Source organism: Elephas maximus, chromosome 7 (genome assembly GCF_024166365.1).
Source record: "Elephas maximus indicus isolate mEleMax1 chromosome 7, mEleMax1 primary haplotype, whole genome shotgun sequence".
Lineage (NCBI taxonomy): Eukaryota > Metazoa > Chordata > Mammalia > Proboscidea > Elephantidae > Elephas > Elephas maximus.
The window spans coordinates 80052547-80067593 of record NC_064825.1 but is presented as its reverse complement, the minus strand read 5'-3'; the positions used below and the strand labels follow the sequence as shown (position 1 = coordinate 80067593).

The window sequence follows — 15047 nt, the reverse complement described above, 5'->3', positions numbered from 1 at the left end:
CTTTTTTTTTTTTTGCCCATCTGATGGTATTGAAGTGGAACCTCGTTATTTTTACTCACAATTTCCATTTTATGAGTGAGGTTAATTATCTTTTATTTTATTAATAAAGTTTATTGCAATATAGCATAAAATAGGAAAGTACATGAATCTTAACTGTATATTTTTTATTTATATGCATTTTGTTGGAATATTACTAACATGTACTGCTTTAAGATTGTAATATTTTCCTCTTGGATTAATCCAATATGAGTTTCCCTTCTTATCACTAAAAAAAAAAAAAAACTCTGCTTCAACTGTATTTTGAGTTATGTTAATATTGATACGCAAGCTATATTTGAGTTAGTATTTGGTTAGTTTACCTTTTTTCCCCCACTCTTTTACTTACAAACATTCATATTTACACTGGGTATTTTGTAAGAATCATAGAGTTTTTGGTTAATCCAGTGTGATGATTTCAACCTTGTACTTGGAGTATTTAGAGCATTATTGTTTTAATATAATCACTGACATAGTTAGGTTGAATCAAAAAAGGAAAACAAACCTGTTTCTGCCAAGTGGATTCATGGCAACCCAATGTGTGTTGGAGTAGAACTGTGTTCCACAGGGTTTTCAATGTCTGTGATCTCTCAGAAGTAGATTACCAGGCCTTTCTTCTGAGTTGCCTCAAGGTAGATTTGAACCACCAACTCTTTTGGTTAGTAGTCTAGAGCTTAACCATTTACACCACCCGGGAACTTGATATCTACAATTTACTATTTATTTTCTGTTTAGCCCATTTTTTAAATTTAACAATTTGACCGTAAGGTGATTATATTTAATATGTCCATGGTTTATTGATATTTTTGAATCTATGTTTGGTGACTTTCAAAGCTTTGGAAAATTATCAGCCATTATCTCTACAAATACTACTTCTTCCTTATTCCTTTATTCCTTCAAGCTGAAAGATATAGATATGTTAGAAATTTTGAACTTCTCTCATATGCTTCTTACTCATTTTCTGTTCATTTTTTAATTTCTTTTAACTTTCTGTACATTAGTATTAGAAAAAAATTGCCATGGAGGCTATTCCTACTTATAGCGACCCTACAGGACAGAGTAGAACTGCCCCACAGAGTTTCCAAGAAGTGCCTGGTGGATTCGAACTGTCAACTTTTTGTTTAGCCGCCATAGCACTTAACCACTATACCACCAGGGCTTCTGTACATTGGTATAGGTATATTATATTAATTGTCCTTTCACTTCACTAGCCCTTAGTTCTACTACATCAGTCCACCAACCAATCAGTTGAAATTTTAATTATAAACATTGTATTGTTTATTTCCAGTATAGGAGCCCTGGTAGAGCAGTGGTTAAGTGCTTGGCTGCTAACTGAAAGGTCTCATGGTTTAAACCCACCAGCTACTCTGCAGGAGAAAGATATAGCAATCTGCTCCCTTAAAGATTTACAGCCTTGGAAACCCTATGTGGCAATTCTACTCTGTCTTATAGGGTCACTATGAGTCAGAATTGACTCGGCAGCAATAAGTTTATTTTCAGTATGTTAACTTGATTATTTTATAGATTTCAAGTTCGGCAAATTTTTTATCCTTTCATCTTTTTTTCTTTTCCTCTATTTTAAAACATACTGATCATAGTTGACAATTTTTTAAGTACTCATTTTTTAATGCCAATAAATGAGTCAGCTCTAGGTTTGCTTGTATTGTTTGTTTTTCTCTTGTGTATTGATGAAATGGTATTGCTATTAAACATGTATAAAGTATTTATATTATGTGCTAGATATTGTATATGAATTAACTATTCATTCCCCAGGTTATATTTTCAATGAAAGCCTCTACCTTGTTACTGTTAGGCAGGATGAAGCTGATCACCCCAATTTAATCAGAAACTGCTCTCCATCAGAGCATGAATTGAAGTTTTAGTAAAACTCAAACTAATTCAGAATTGCCAGTATTGCTCAGGCATATACCTTCAATGCTTTTGACTGAAAATGATGTAGATTTTTTTTTGTTTCCTAAAAGTTTGAAATACTGTGGAAGATTCAGGACTTGTAGTCAGAATTTTGCATATTAACATGAGTTAGAAATTTTCTAAGGATTAGAGAATATTACATTAGATGTTTATTAAATGCGTTCTGAATGATCAAAGAAATAAATGATTTTAAAATCACTCTACCCTCTTGTTCCGAGTAAACTTAAGGAAAAAGGATATTTGTTCTCTAAAATGCTGTAAACTAGTTTAAAGATCAAAGAAAAACACGAGAGTGAGAGATATTAAGAAATTTTACAAAACACAATTATTTAGCAACAGAATAGTAATTATGAATTATATTATCAATTCCTTCCTCTATTTTACATTGTCCTTTCCATATGCCACTTCCATTTTCTCCATGTGTGTCTCAGTTGAAGAGTATTGAACTGCAAAGGTAGTCACTGAATGCGTTGTTGTTGTTGTTAGGTGTCTGTGTGTCCGTGGTTAAGTCAGTTTCAAATCATAGCGACCCTATGTACAACAGAATGAAACGCTGTCCAGTTCTGTGCCATCCTCACAATCTTTTTAATGGTTGAGCCAATTGCTGCAGTCACTGTGTCAATCCATCTCATGGACTGTCTTCCTCTCTTTTACTGACCGTCTACTTTACCAAGCATTATGTCCTTCTCCAGGGACTGATTGCTCCTGATAACATGCCCAATGTATGTGAGACGTAGTCTCACCATCCTCATGTCTAAGGAGCCTTCTGGTTGTACTTCGTCCAAGACAGATTTGTTTGTTCTTTTGGCAGACCACGGTATATTCAATATTCTCTGCCAACACCATAAATCAAAGGTGTCGATCTTCTGTCTTCCTTATTCACTGTTCAGCTTTCACATGCATATGAGGCAATTGTAAACATAATGGATTGGGACAGGTGCACCTTAGTCCTTAAGGTGATGTCTTTGCTTTTTAATACTTTCAAGAAGTCTTTTGCGGCAGATTTGCCCAATGCAATGCATCATTTGATTTCTTGACTGCTGCTTCCATGGGAGTTGGTTGTGGATCCAAGTAACATGAAGTCCTTGAAATCACTGGATGGGAGTTGTGGTATATCCTGAGCATGTATAGTTATAGCACATAAGAGATTAAGAAAACCAAAAAGAAATAAATGAGGCAAAATGAAGTGAAGGAAATCTTCAGGAATTAGATAATGGTGATGGTTACAAAACTCTGTGAACTTTAAAAGAGTGACTTTTATGGAATGTGAACTATATTTGAATAAAGCTGTTGTTAAAAAAACAAAACTGTCATCTCTCTCACATTATCTTTACATGACGGTCATTTAATACTGTCACCTACTCATCTATTATTTTTATACGGCAGTATCTTAAGAGAGTTATCTCCTTCTTTCAGGCCTGTATCTCCAGAACTCAAATTTAAAGCTTCTCAAATGAAAAGCACCAATGACTACTCCATTTACTTCATAACTCATTCAACCAAAGTTATGCACAGCATCTTAGTTAGCGCTTTAAAGCATGTTTATTCATGGCACTATAAAACAAATGTAGCCACAAGGCTAAAAATGAAGTCATGAACTCACAGAGACTAAATCTTGAGTCACTTTAGAAGCAAAAACAAGGAAAACAATGGATTCCAAAGGGAATACCAAACAATCATAAATTCTATATCATCTTATATATGCAGCAACTGGAATTGCATCAATAAATCATGAGAAGCAACGAGCACATCCTCACTTCTTTTCTAAAACCAAGTTGCGACGGTTCATGGGCGTAAACTTACCCTATCGAGGGCTGCTTTTTCCAACTCATTTTTGGCTACAGCCAATTTTTGCTCCAGATCAGTAAGCTGTTGGGCCTGTAGAATGAAAGAAAGGAAAATCTTTCAGTAAATTCTATAATCTCTCTTTTCTGCTTTAAGTATTTGTCATTCATTCTCTACAAATTAAAAAAAAAAAATGTGCTTTTTTTTTTTTTTTTTTACCTTGCGGGATTCATTTAGAATTATATGGTCATTTGATTAGGCTGCATGAAATGGTGTTTTCTGGATGAATAGGCACTAAATGCCTCACAGGACCAATTTGCAGTTCAAGCCACTGAAAAGACTTATGATTTGAAATCTTCTGTTGTGTCTCTAGTATTCACTGTTGTTGTTGAATTTTAACTGCATAGGCTTCTCCACCCTATCATATCTCTGTACCTTTAAAAACGTCCTAACTGCGTTCTTAAAAGAGATGTGGCCCCTGACTAAGAAAATATGTATTCAAGCGCTTCCTGGCTATGTGATCTTGGGCAAAGCCCTTAACTTATTTAAACAAGAAATAACAATGATTTTCTACACCGTACTACCAAGGTTCAAATGAGGAGTGGGAAGTCTTGGAAGTCCTATTATTAGCCTGCATATGACACTCTCACCCTCTTGGTTCATTCCATTATCGTTTCATCCCTTCATCTACTGAATAATTTCCATATCCTCTACTATTCTGTGCAGTGTGCTAGGCCAGTGCACAGAATGGTAGATATAGTAAGAAAATATCCCTTAAATGATCTATAAATTTATTTACTCAATTAGTTTATTTTCCCCAGTTGATTGTGGTATCTGTCAAGAGCAAGATACTCTAATACATTTATTTTAATTTGCTGTCTTGTAGGTTATCTTAGAAAATCCTGCCATCTTATAGGTTATGAGAATTCATTTAATCATTTAAATTCCAACAAGTAGTTTTGATCTCATAATATATATCAGACACTATTCTGTGTACTGGTGGTATAATGATAAAGAAAGCAAATCCCTGTCCTCAAGGAGATTACTAATAGGTAATATTAAGAAAATAAAGCTGGAGGAGGGAATAGAGCATGTAGAAGGGAGGTTGTGTTAATGACTCAGATCTCAACTTCTTCATCTTCCTTCTTATTAATCTGCATATTTGGCCATGTGACTTTATAGTTCCTCTCATCAAGAGGTAAAGTATATTTAACTTGCTTTTGATTCTGATTTTCTCTATGTAACTTTATTTGGCCAATGAGATGCAAAAAATTCTTATGAAATTGGCCTTGTTCTCTTGCTATCCTGCCATCACCATGAGAATGAAATGACTGAGCTAACCTGCTGAAACGGAGCTGCCTCAGCTAAGCTGCTGTGGCTGAGCTTAATTTAGAGAAGAGCCCATAGTCAACTTACTCATGGATAAGCAAGCCTGCATGTCTGCAAAGCTATGCATGAGTCCAGCCAAGACTACTGACTGCCAGCCAAGCCACATATGTTGTGATGTGTTAAGTAAGTTTTGCTTTTGGCCTCGGGGTTTGGCTTTATTTGTTTCACAGCAAAAGCCAATTGATATTGATATGTGTCATCAAGGGAGCTGATCTGATTAGGTGAATTTAAGCAGAGAAATAAATGATGGGAATAAGCAAATCAGGCAAAAAATTAGGGAGCTTTTAAAAACTTGAGGTAGAAATAAGCTTGGAAATTTTGAGAAAAATTAGTCAAGTGTATCCAGAGCCTATCAAGCAAGAAGACAAGTGGTAGGGAAAGAAGATAAGGAAGGGCCAAGTAACAGAGTGTCTTACATACCATAGTAAAGATATTATTTTAAATCAGTTAAAAAATAGAGAAAAACTGCAAACTTCCAAAATTATATTTGTATCTCATATATCCCATTTTGCAGTTGGAAATGTTATCTTCGATTAAGACACAAGACTATATTCGTGCTTATATTTAAGCATAAATTCCCTCTTTTTTACTATACGTGTCATAGAATTTGCATTTCTGAAGTTGCATATCACTTTCTCTCAATCTAGTTTTCTACTCTCAAGAGGCAGCAGAGCAGAGATGGCCGGAAATAAACTTTGGAGCTAAACTATTTGAGTTTGAAGACTGGCTCTTAGCCCTTACTAGTTGTAAATACCTTGGGCAAGGTTTTAACCACTGCATGCCTCAGTTTCCTTTTCTGTAAAAATGGGGATAATAAAGTATCAACTTCAGAGTATTGTTAGAAGGGAGAAATTAGTTAATATCTACAAAACACTTAGAACAGTACCAAGCAAATTGTTAGCATATAAATGTTTGATAAGTAATATAAACATAGTTTTGTTGTTGTTTTTTATTTGTTTTGTTCTGTTTTTAACCTGGAACTTCTACAACATTAAATGAGCCAATATGGCAATTTGGGAAACTTGTATCAGGGGAAGAAGAATAGATTACAAGAGGAATAGCAAATATGTTTTTAAAAGCTATGCAGCTAAGAGCTCCAGGATTTCAATTGTTTAAATCTTCTAGGAACTCAGTGAAGCCAGGATAAATCAGCCAAGAGATCTTGAGGGATAGATGTTAAAGAAAGGGTATGGAGAAGGAATCATTGAAACTGAAGATACTGTTCCATATTGTGATATACTTTGGTTCTAGTCTTGAAAGGATCAGCTTCTGGACTAATTTATGCATATCTATTGCCCGTGAGTTGATTCTGACAGCGACCCTACAGGGCAGAGTAGAACTGCTTCATAGGGTTTCAAGGCTATAAATCTTTATGGAAGAAGACAGCCATATCTTTTTCGCATGGAATGCTGGTGATCTTTCAGTAAGCAGCTGAGTGCTTAACCGTTGCGACACTGGGGCTCCTTAACTCTTACATAAAAACCTGTTGCCGGTGAGTCAACTCTGACTCATAACCACCCTATAGGACAGAGGAGAACTGCCCCAGAGGGTTTCCATGGAGTGGCTGGTGGATTTGAACTGCTGACTTTTTGGTTAGCAGCTGAGTTCTTAGCCACAGTGCCACCAGTGGTTAAGTGCACATAAAATTATATACCAGAAAACTGCAGCTGGGTGTTAAACCATCACAAGATCTGTGGAAGATGGGGAATTTTACCAGACAGTGAATTTTGTTTTTGGTCAATAAAGTTAAATTGAGAAAATGCAGTCTTGTGAAATAAAGCACAGGATTACTTGAGAGGATTTAGGGATAATTCTAGAACAGCTTTCCTTCACATTCAATTATTGAATAAATATTCATGAAGTGTTAAATTCCTCTCAGTCTATGAGACATAACCTGAGAATATAAGGATGGAAATATACGTTCCCTGTCTTGTAGTACTTGTAAACTATAAACTTATAATACTTATAGTACAGTGTACTTAGGTGTTCAGAGGAGGAAGAACAAACATGCAAAGTTAAAATCACAACATAAGATTCTAACTGCTGAACTGGAGGTGTGTATAAGCTGCAACTGAGAGAACAGGATTCCTCAACGTGGTCTGAGAAGTCAGGGAAGATATTTTCTTCCCAATTAAAGTAACGCCCAAAAACTACATTTAATTTCTTGTATGTGTGTATTTTGTCATTTGAGTTTCCTAACATGTTTGAAAGGTTAAGTCCATATTATAAATCTCAATTTATTTTATTAAAAATTTATGGAGCTTCAGAGATCTGTGTTTTTATAAGTTGTGAAATGGTGGAAACTACAGCTTTACAACTAGAGCTCCTGGTGCTGCTTTGTGCTGTTTTTCTCAAGTTTACACCTTAAACTGAGCAAGATTATGAAGAATGAGACCATCCTTTTGTTTTTATTTTTCCTTTCTGAGAAGCTTGAAATTATAGCTGGGCTGGATGGAGCAGGAAGAAATTACACAATGCCAGAAAGTTAACCTTCACCTGAAATTTTAATGAATCATTGTACAGAATTGTGTTGGATGACTAAACCTGCAAGATGCTAACTCATCATTAGGTTTCTGCTCCAATATTTCTGAAAAACCCATTGACACAATTTATTTTTTAATTCCTTCTTCATTTCCTTCCATTTCTATGTGAGAATATTTAGCTGTCCTCTTTTTCATTTTTCTTGTGAATCATTCTGAAGTTTATGGACTATAAAAATATGTATACCCTACCTTCTTCTAAAAAGAACTGAGATGATTTTCATGCTAAAAATAATAAAGTATTAAACATAAAGCATATCAGGTCAGGGAAACATATATGGTAATAAGGTTGTGACTGGGGTGTGGAGGCAGAGGCAGGGTAGTGATGGCAGAACAGGGCACTGCAATGAGGTCATCAGGTTCTATTCATTTCTCTTGGCTAAGCTGTAAATTTTGCTCCAAGTCTTCTGGCATCCAGGTGTAAACAGAAATGCTGTTGGCTCCACAATTCTCATTATCAAGGATTAGTAAACATACCAGAGACACAGAAGGTGTAAGACTTTTCCAAACATTAAGTTCTAAAATAAAATTCTGAAGAGCAAAGTTTGTTTTTCAGCCTGGAGAACCAATTTTTTCAGGAGCCAAGAAAATGTAATATAAATTCATGGTTTATCACAAACCAAGGCTAATACAAGAGTAGTTCAATGTTTTCTTTCCTCTTTTTTTTCTTTTTTCCCCCCACCAAGACACAGAAAGCAAGCTGAAGCAGTCAGAAGCTTGACTTCTTACCTAGGCCATGCACAGTAATTCCACTCTGTCTCACCCACTCTAGAAAATGGGTTGAAATAGAAGTGAGTGAGAAACAAACTTATACTCCCAAGCTACAAGGGACTAGAACAGTTTTCTCATCGTTGAGTTTTAACTGTTAGTAGCACCTTACACACAATGAATAAATGACATTTAAAAAATAAAATCTCTGACTATATTTGACTAAATTGAGAGATGTGAAGATCAGCAGAGTCTTTGCCTAAAGACTCAGCTATTTCACCTTCTGATAAAACATAAGAAAAGAAGCAATTCAAATGTGTCTGGATAACGGTGTTCAGACAGATTCTCTTCAGACACCAGCCATGGCTTGAAAAGACTGAACTGGCAACTCTCCCACCTAAGGCCAGATAAGGGAAGTGTTTTTTTATACAGCAGACTCTGAATATGGAATTGAGAACAGAGCCTCCTCTTGGCGTTTTGGTTACTGCAGAGTTAAAATAAACAACTATACCATTTGATTTCCCCAAAGTCAGAAGAAGAATACTGTGACATATTTATTGAAAACCAAGTCCTCAGTGAGAGCTATAATGGCTGTCTTTAGGGACCTGGCAGTAAGGCAGACTTTGTAATCGGCCTGTGGCATCAGTGAAACACGGTCAGAAAACATAATAAGACTTCCAACAAAGGCTTTGCTACTTGGGCTGTTAATAATAGGTCACTTGCTGCACATTTTGGAACCAATAGCAACACGCAGGTGTGTTCCAGCACATGATGCAGAATTACGAGCAGTGGATACGGGAGAAGATCTGTTGGGGCATGGGGAGAAAACAGTAGAAATTCTACACTCTAATTCTAAATTCAAATATTCTAAAATATGTTACATTATAAAATACTCTGCATTCTACATTCTTTATAATAAAATATCTCATAGTTTAATATATAAAAATATTAAAAAATTTATGTATGCTCTTAATTCCATAATTTCCCTCCATTTTTGGCTATGTTTATAATGTATATAATATGGCCTTTGAGTAATAATTGCTACAACAACAGACTAAACTTTCGAAGTTATTTTAGATATATAGATATGTATATACTTAATGTCATATGTATACGTTTAATTTTCACAACTATTTTAATTGGTAAGTAGAATTATTTTCATCCTTTTCAAACTGAGACATGGATTGGTTAAATATCTTGCCCAAGATCACACAACTGGGAAATAGCAGATCTGGAATACTCCACTGCTGTTGAGTTGATTCTGACTCATAGCGAACCTATAGGATAGAATAGAACTGCCCTGTAGAGTTTTCAAGGAGTGCCTGGTGAATTCGAACTGCTGACCTCTTGGTTAGTCACTGTAGCACTTAACCACTATGCCACCAGGGTTTCCAAATCTGGAATAGCAGATTTAAATCTTGAATTTTCTCCAGACAGTCTGGATCCATAGCTGGTCCTCCTGACCACCATAGTAACTTCAGGTTCCTAAGATTATTCATCTAATAAGGATAATGGATTCATGAACAGAGATATTCTCAAGTACTTTTTTAGGTAGTTGGTGAAATGATAATGATAGGATTTAATTTTTATACTTGATCGATTATTGTGTATACAAAGCATATACTTAACTTGTTAATAGCACTAAAGGAGAAGCTGTGGAAAATACCTGAGAGAGATAACATATACCAACACCATTACCCTTCCTCTCATCTCTACTTCCCATTTTACTACATATTTAAAAAGGCAGATAGTCAACAATCTCTTCCTGCTTCTATTCATCACCTTCCCCATCCCAAAAAAAGAGTAGAAAGTTATAGCATCAAGATTAACGATGGCCATCAGATTCATTGATGGCTCACATCAACATTGTAAACATTGTACCCTTGGGAGTAATGCTGAGAAAGAAACTGAGCCTTGAATTACTAACATATGCACAAACACCAAATTTTGATCCCAAATTACACAGGCATTATTTAGCATAACATCTGGTTATAAGTACAATTAAAAGTGAATTTAAATAAGCCAAAGTTATAAAGTTAAATAAACCTTTCTTTTGAAAATAAGAGCAGACATATATAATTCATCTTGGATTTATGTTTTAAAAAAAGAAGTCTCATATTTTCATCATATGTGTATATATGCATGTGGCACTTATGGTCACTTAATGAAAATATACCATAATGGATGATATTAATCATGTCTTTGATATTGATCCCCTTTCTTCCTTCAAGAACACCCAGATTTAGGGAGGACCTGTATCACTTTCTTTCTTGGACATATATTTTGGGTGAGGCCAACTCAATCCTCAATTTTAGGGATGGGGCTGTAATTTCTTAAAGCAATCAGTCTATCTGAACTATCTAGACACAATGATAGCAACTGGGTTTAGGCATCTAATTAACTTCAGGCAATATGCAAGAACGTATTTATTGGTAGCTTCTGGGATAGAAGCTATCTCTCTTCGCCATCTATGCAAACATAAAGGATATTCTTTCTTTCCTTCTTGGTGTAGTGTACAGTATGAGGATATAGTTGTCTAACCTCTAAAGAGTATTATTGTAAATATTACTTCTGGAATAAAAAAGAGCAACATGAGATTAAAATTTTCCTATGGAGGAAAACGGAAATCCTGGTGGTGTAGTGGTTAAGTGCTACAGCTGCTAACCAAAAGGTCAGCAGTTTGAATCCACCAGGCGCTTCTTGGAAACTCGTTGGGACGGTTCTAATCCGACCTACAGGGTCACTATGAGTTGGAATTGACTCAATGGAAAAGGGTTTAGTTTGGTTTTTATGGAGGAAAACAGAGCCTAGAAAACAGCTAACAAATGTATACTAGAAAATGGTGACTTAGAAAACCTCTGGATCAAACCACACCTAAACCACAGAGCCTTTTATTTTTTGGTTACTGTTCCTTTTTGTTTTTCTTCCTTGATTCAGTTTTGTTAAGATATTTATATTGTGTTACTCAGAAATAAAATATTCATAACTTCCACTGTAGACAAGACAGAGTAACAAGTATTAGACTAGCTCTCTCCCTGTAAACTAGTATGAGCCAACTGTTCTCTGCCCTAACAAAGTATAAAGCCATCCCTACATGAGATAAAAACAGTTAATCAGTATTTTAACTTCAAGCTAGAACAAAATTCAATGATCTTTAGAAGTTAACAAAATCTAGAGTTTCTATAACGTATTAATCACAATGCACAAAATAAAAACTTAGATATTCAAAGAAATGGACTATATGACCTGTAGTAAAACAAATGAGTAAACAATGGTAAACAATCTCTAGGTGGCTCGTATGTTGAACTAAGCAGAAAAATACTTTAAAGACATCTATTAAAAATATGATCAAAAGCTTAAATGTGTTCCTAATGAGTGACGAAAGAGTTAATTTCAGCAGAAAAAAGTGGTATTATAAAAAAGAATCAAATAAAATTCTACAAAGAAAAAATTAATTGAGCCAATAAGAAATAAAGATGGCAGAAGAGTCACTAAATATGGACAGATCAAAATAAATTATTTATTTTTATAAACACTGAGAAGAAATGTATGAAGAAACATGAAAAAGGGCCTCATAGATCTTTGGAATAATATTAAACACTCCAATATATGTGAATTGTTGTGTCAGAAGAAAAGAGTGAAAAATGAGAAAAAAAATAAATTCAAAATTGAGTATATGAATAGTCCCACTTAGATGAAAAAAATTACTACAGACCCAAGAAGTACAGAAATCCTCAATCAGAATAAATAAAAAGAAACTTACTCCTAAGTAGATCATTGTAAAACTTTTGAGGACCAAATATTTAAAAAAAAAAAAAAGGCTTTTAAAACCAGCTGGAGAAAAAAGAAAAAATAATATATACAAAATAGCAATGATATAAAATGATTTCACAGAAAAAACTGAAGCCTTATTTTTTTTAAGACAATAGATTGATATTTCTAAAGTACTGAAGTAAAAAAAAAAAAAAGTCATCTCCAATAAAAACATCCTTGAGAACAAACAGTGAAATGAATAAAAAATGAAACAAAAGCTGAGAAAAATGTTACAAGCAGACTTAACTCGTCTAGGAAAGAAAATATTCAATATTCTTAAGACGTTCATTCTCCTTAATCTATTGCAAAAATTTAAACCAAATTAAAATTCCAGCAGAATTTTTAAATAAGTTTTCTAAGCTGATCCTAAAATGTATATCAAAATGAAACTTACTCAGAATTTAAATAAAAACTAGATGGAAGGTCTTTTGCTATCTAATTTCAAGACTAACTTTAAAGTTGTATTTATAAAGACAGTGTGGTATTAGCATTAGCATAGCCGTATGCAACAATAGATAGATATAGATGTAAAGACAGAGACAGGGATGTATATATACATAAAGATTATTCCACCTTGACTTTTTCCTCATGCTGGTCTCAAAAGATAATTTGAACTGAATCCTATATCTAAATGTACAAGTTAAAAATATATAACTTTTTGGAAAAAAAAATAAAAGAAAATCCTTGTGATTTTGAGATTGGCAAAGACATTCTTAGATAAAACAAAAAAAAACCTAAGGAAAAAAAGAAAAAGAAATGATAAATTAGACTTTAAATTTAAAATGTTTGTTCTTCAATAGACACTATTAAGAAAAAGAAAAGCCCAGTCAAAGATTGGAAGAAAGTATTAGGAAAATATGTATCAGACACAGAACTTGTAAGGAAATATATAAAAACAATTTAAAATTCAATAAGAAGACAAACAACCAATTAAAAATTGGTCAAAGGATTGAACAGACTGATACACAAATAGCCAATAAACTCATGAGAACATATTCAACATCATTAATTATCAGGGAAAAGCAATTAAAACCACGATAAATAACATTTTCCTTCCCCCTAAAGACCATTAACCATAATATCTTGGATTATCACCAACACTCTCCAAAAATAATTCCAAGAATGACGGAACATTTATCAGTCAGAGTTGCTGCAGAAACTTTGATATTCACTATGTTACTTCAGAGTTTTTGTCTGTAAGATAAGTACTTTGGACTAGATTATTCTTAAGGACTCTTCTAGATAAATGAGTTCATGATTCCTTGGATGCCTTCTGTGTTGTTATTGTTGTTAGGTGCTGTCTAGTCAGATCCAATTCATAACAACCCTATGTACAACAGAAGGAAACATTGCCTGGTCCAGAGCCATCCTCACAATCATTGTTATGTTTGAGCCCATCGTAGCAGCCACCGCATCAATCCATCCTGTTGACGGTCTTCCTCTTTTTCACTGATCCTCAACTTTCCTAAGCATGACGCCCTTCTCCAGGGACGGGTCCCTGCTGATAACATGGCCAAAGTACTTGAGAAAAAGTCTTGACGTCTTTGCTTCCAAGGAGCACGTTGGCCATACTTCTAAGACAGATTTGTTCATTCTTCTGGCAGTCTGTGGTATATTCAAAATTCTTGGCCAACACAATAATTCAAAGGCATTGATTCTTCTTCGGTATTCCTTATTCTTTGTCCAGCTTTCCCATGCATATGAGGAAATTGAAAATATCATGGGTCAAGGGCATCTTAGTACTGAAAGAAATATCTTTGTTTTTAACACTTTAAAGAGGTCTTTTGCACCAGATTAGCCCACTGCAACACCTCCTTTGGTTTCCTGACCACCACTATGCCAATGGGCTTTGATTGTGAATCTAAGTAAAATGAAATTCTCGACAACTTCAATCTTTTCTCCATTTATCATGATGTCGCTTATTGGTCCAGTTGTGAGGATTTTTGTTTTCTTTATGTTGAGGTGTATTCCATGCTGAAGGCTGTAGCCTGTGATCTTCATCAGTAAGTGCTCCAAGTCCTCTTAACTTTCAGCAAGCAGGGTTGTGTCATCTGCATAATGGAGGTTGTTAATGAGTCTTCCTCCAATTCTGATGCCACTTTCTTCTTCATATAGACCAGTTTCTTGGATTATTTGCTCAGCATACAAATTGAATACGTATGGTGAAAGGGTACTATCCTAACACACATCTCTCCTGACTTTAAACCATGTAGCATTTCCTTGTTCTGCTTCAAGGACGGTCTCTTGGTCTATGTAACAGGTTCCTTTTGAGTATAATTAAGTGTTCTGGAATTCCTGTTCTTGGCAATGTCATTCATAATTTGCTACGATCCACACAGAAAAATGCCTTTGCATAACCAATGAATCACAGATAAATATCTTTCTGGTATTTTCAGCCAGGATTCATCTAATATAAACAGTGGTATCCGTCATTCCATGTTCTTTTTTGAATCCAGCTTGAATTTCTGGCAATTCTTTATGGATGTACTGCTGCAACCATTTTTGAATGACCTTCAGCAAAATTTTACTTGTGCATGATATTAATGATATTGTTGGATAATTTCTGCTTTTTATTGAATCACTTTTCTTTGGAATGGTCACAAATACGGATCCCTTCCAGTTGGTTGGCTAGGAAGCTGTCTTCCAATTTTTTTTTTTACATAGACGAGTGAACAGCTCCAGCTCTGCACCTTTTTGTTGAAACTTGTCAATTGTTATTCTGTCAATTTCTGGAGCCTTGTTTTTTGCATTCCCTTCAGTGCAGCTTGGACTTTTTCCTTTCAGTACCATTAGTTCTTGATTATATGCTGAATGGCTGAATGCTGACCAATTATGTTTGGTACA

At 34.7% G+C, this 15047-nt stretch overlaps 1 protein-coding gene across 1 annotated transcript in view; it reads right to left on the bottom strand.

Moving 5' to 3' along the window:
• The window catches only part of LUZP2 (leucine zipper protein 2), a 560852-nt gene that overhangs the window by 52786 nt on the left and 493019 nt on the right, over positions 1–15047 (bottom strand). The window contains exon 8 of the mRNA XM_049890745.1: positions 3772–3846. Coding sequence (XP_049746702.1) covers positions 3772–3846 — 75 coding nt within the window. The remainder of the gene's footprint in view (positions 1–3771; positions 3847–15047) is intronic.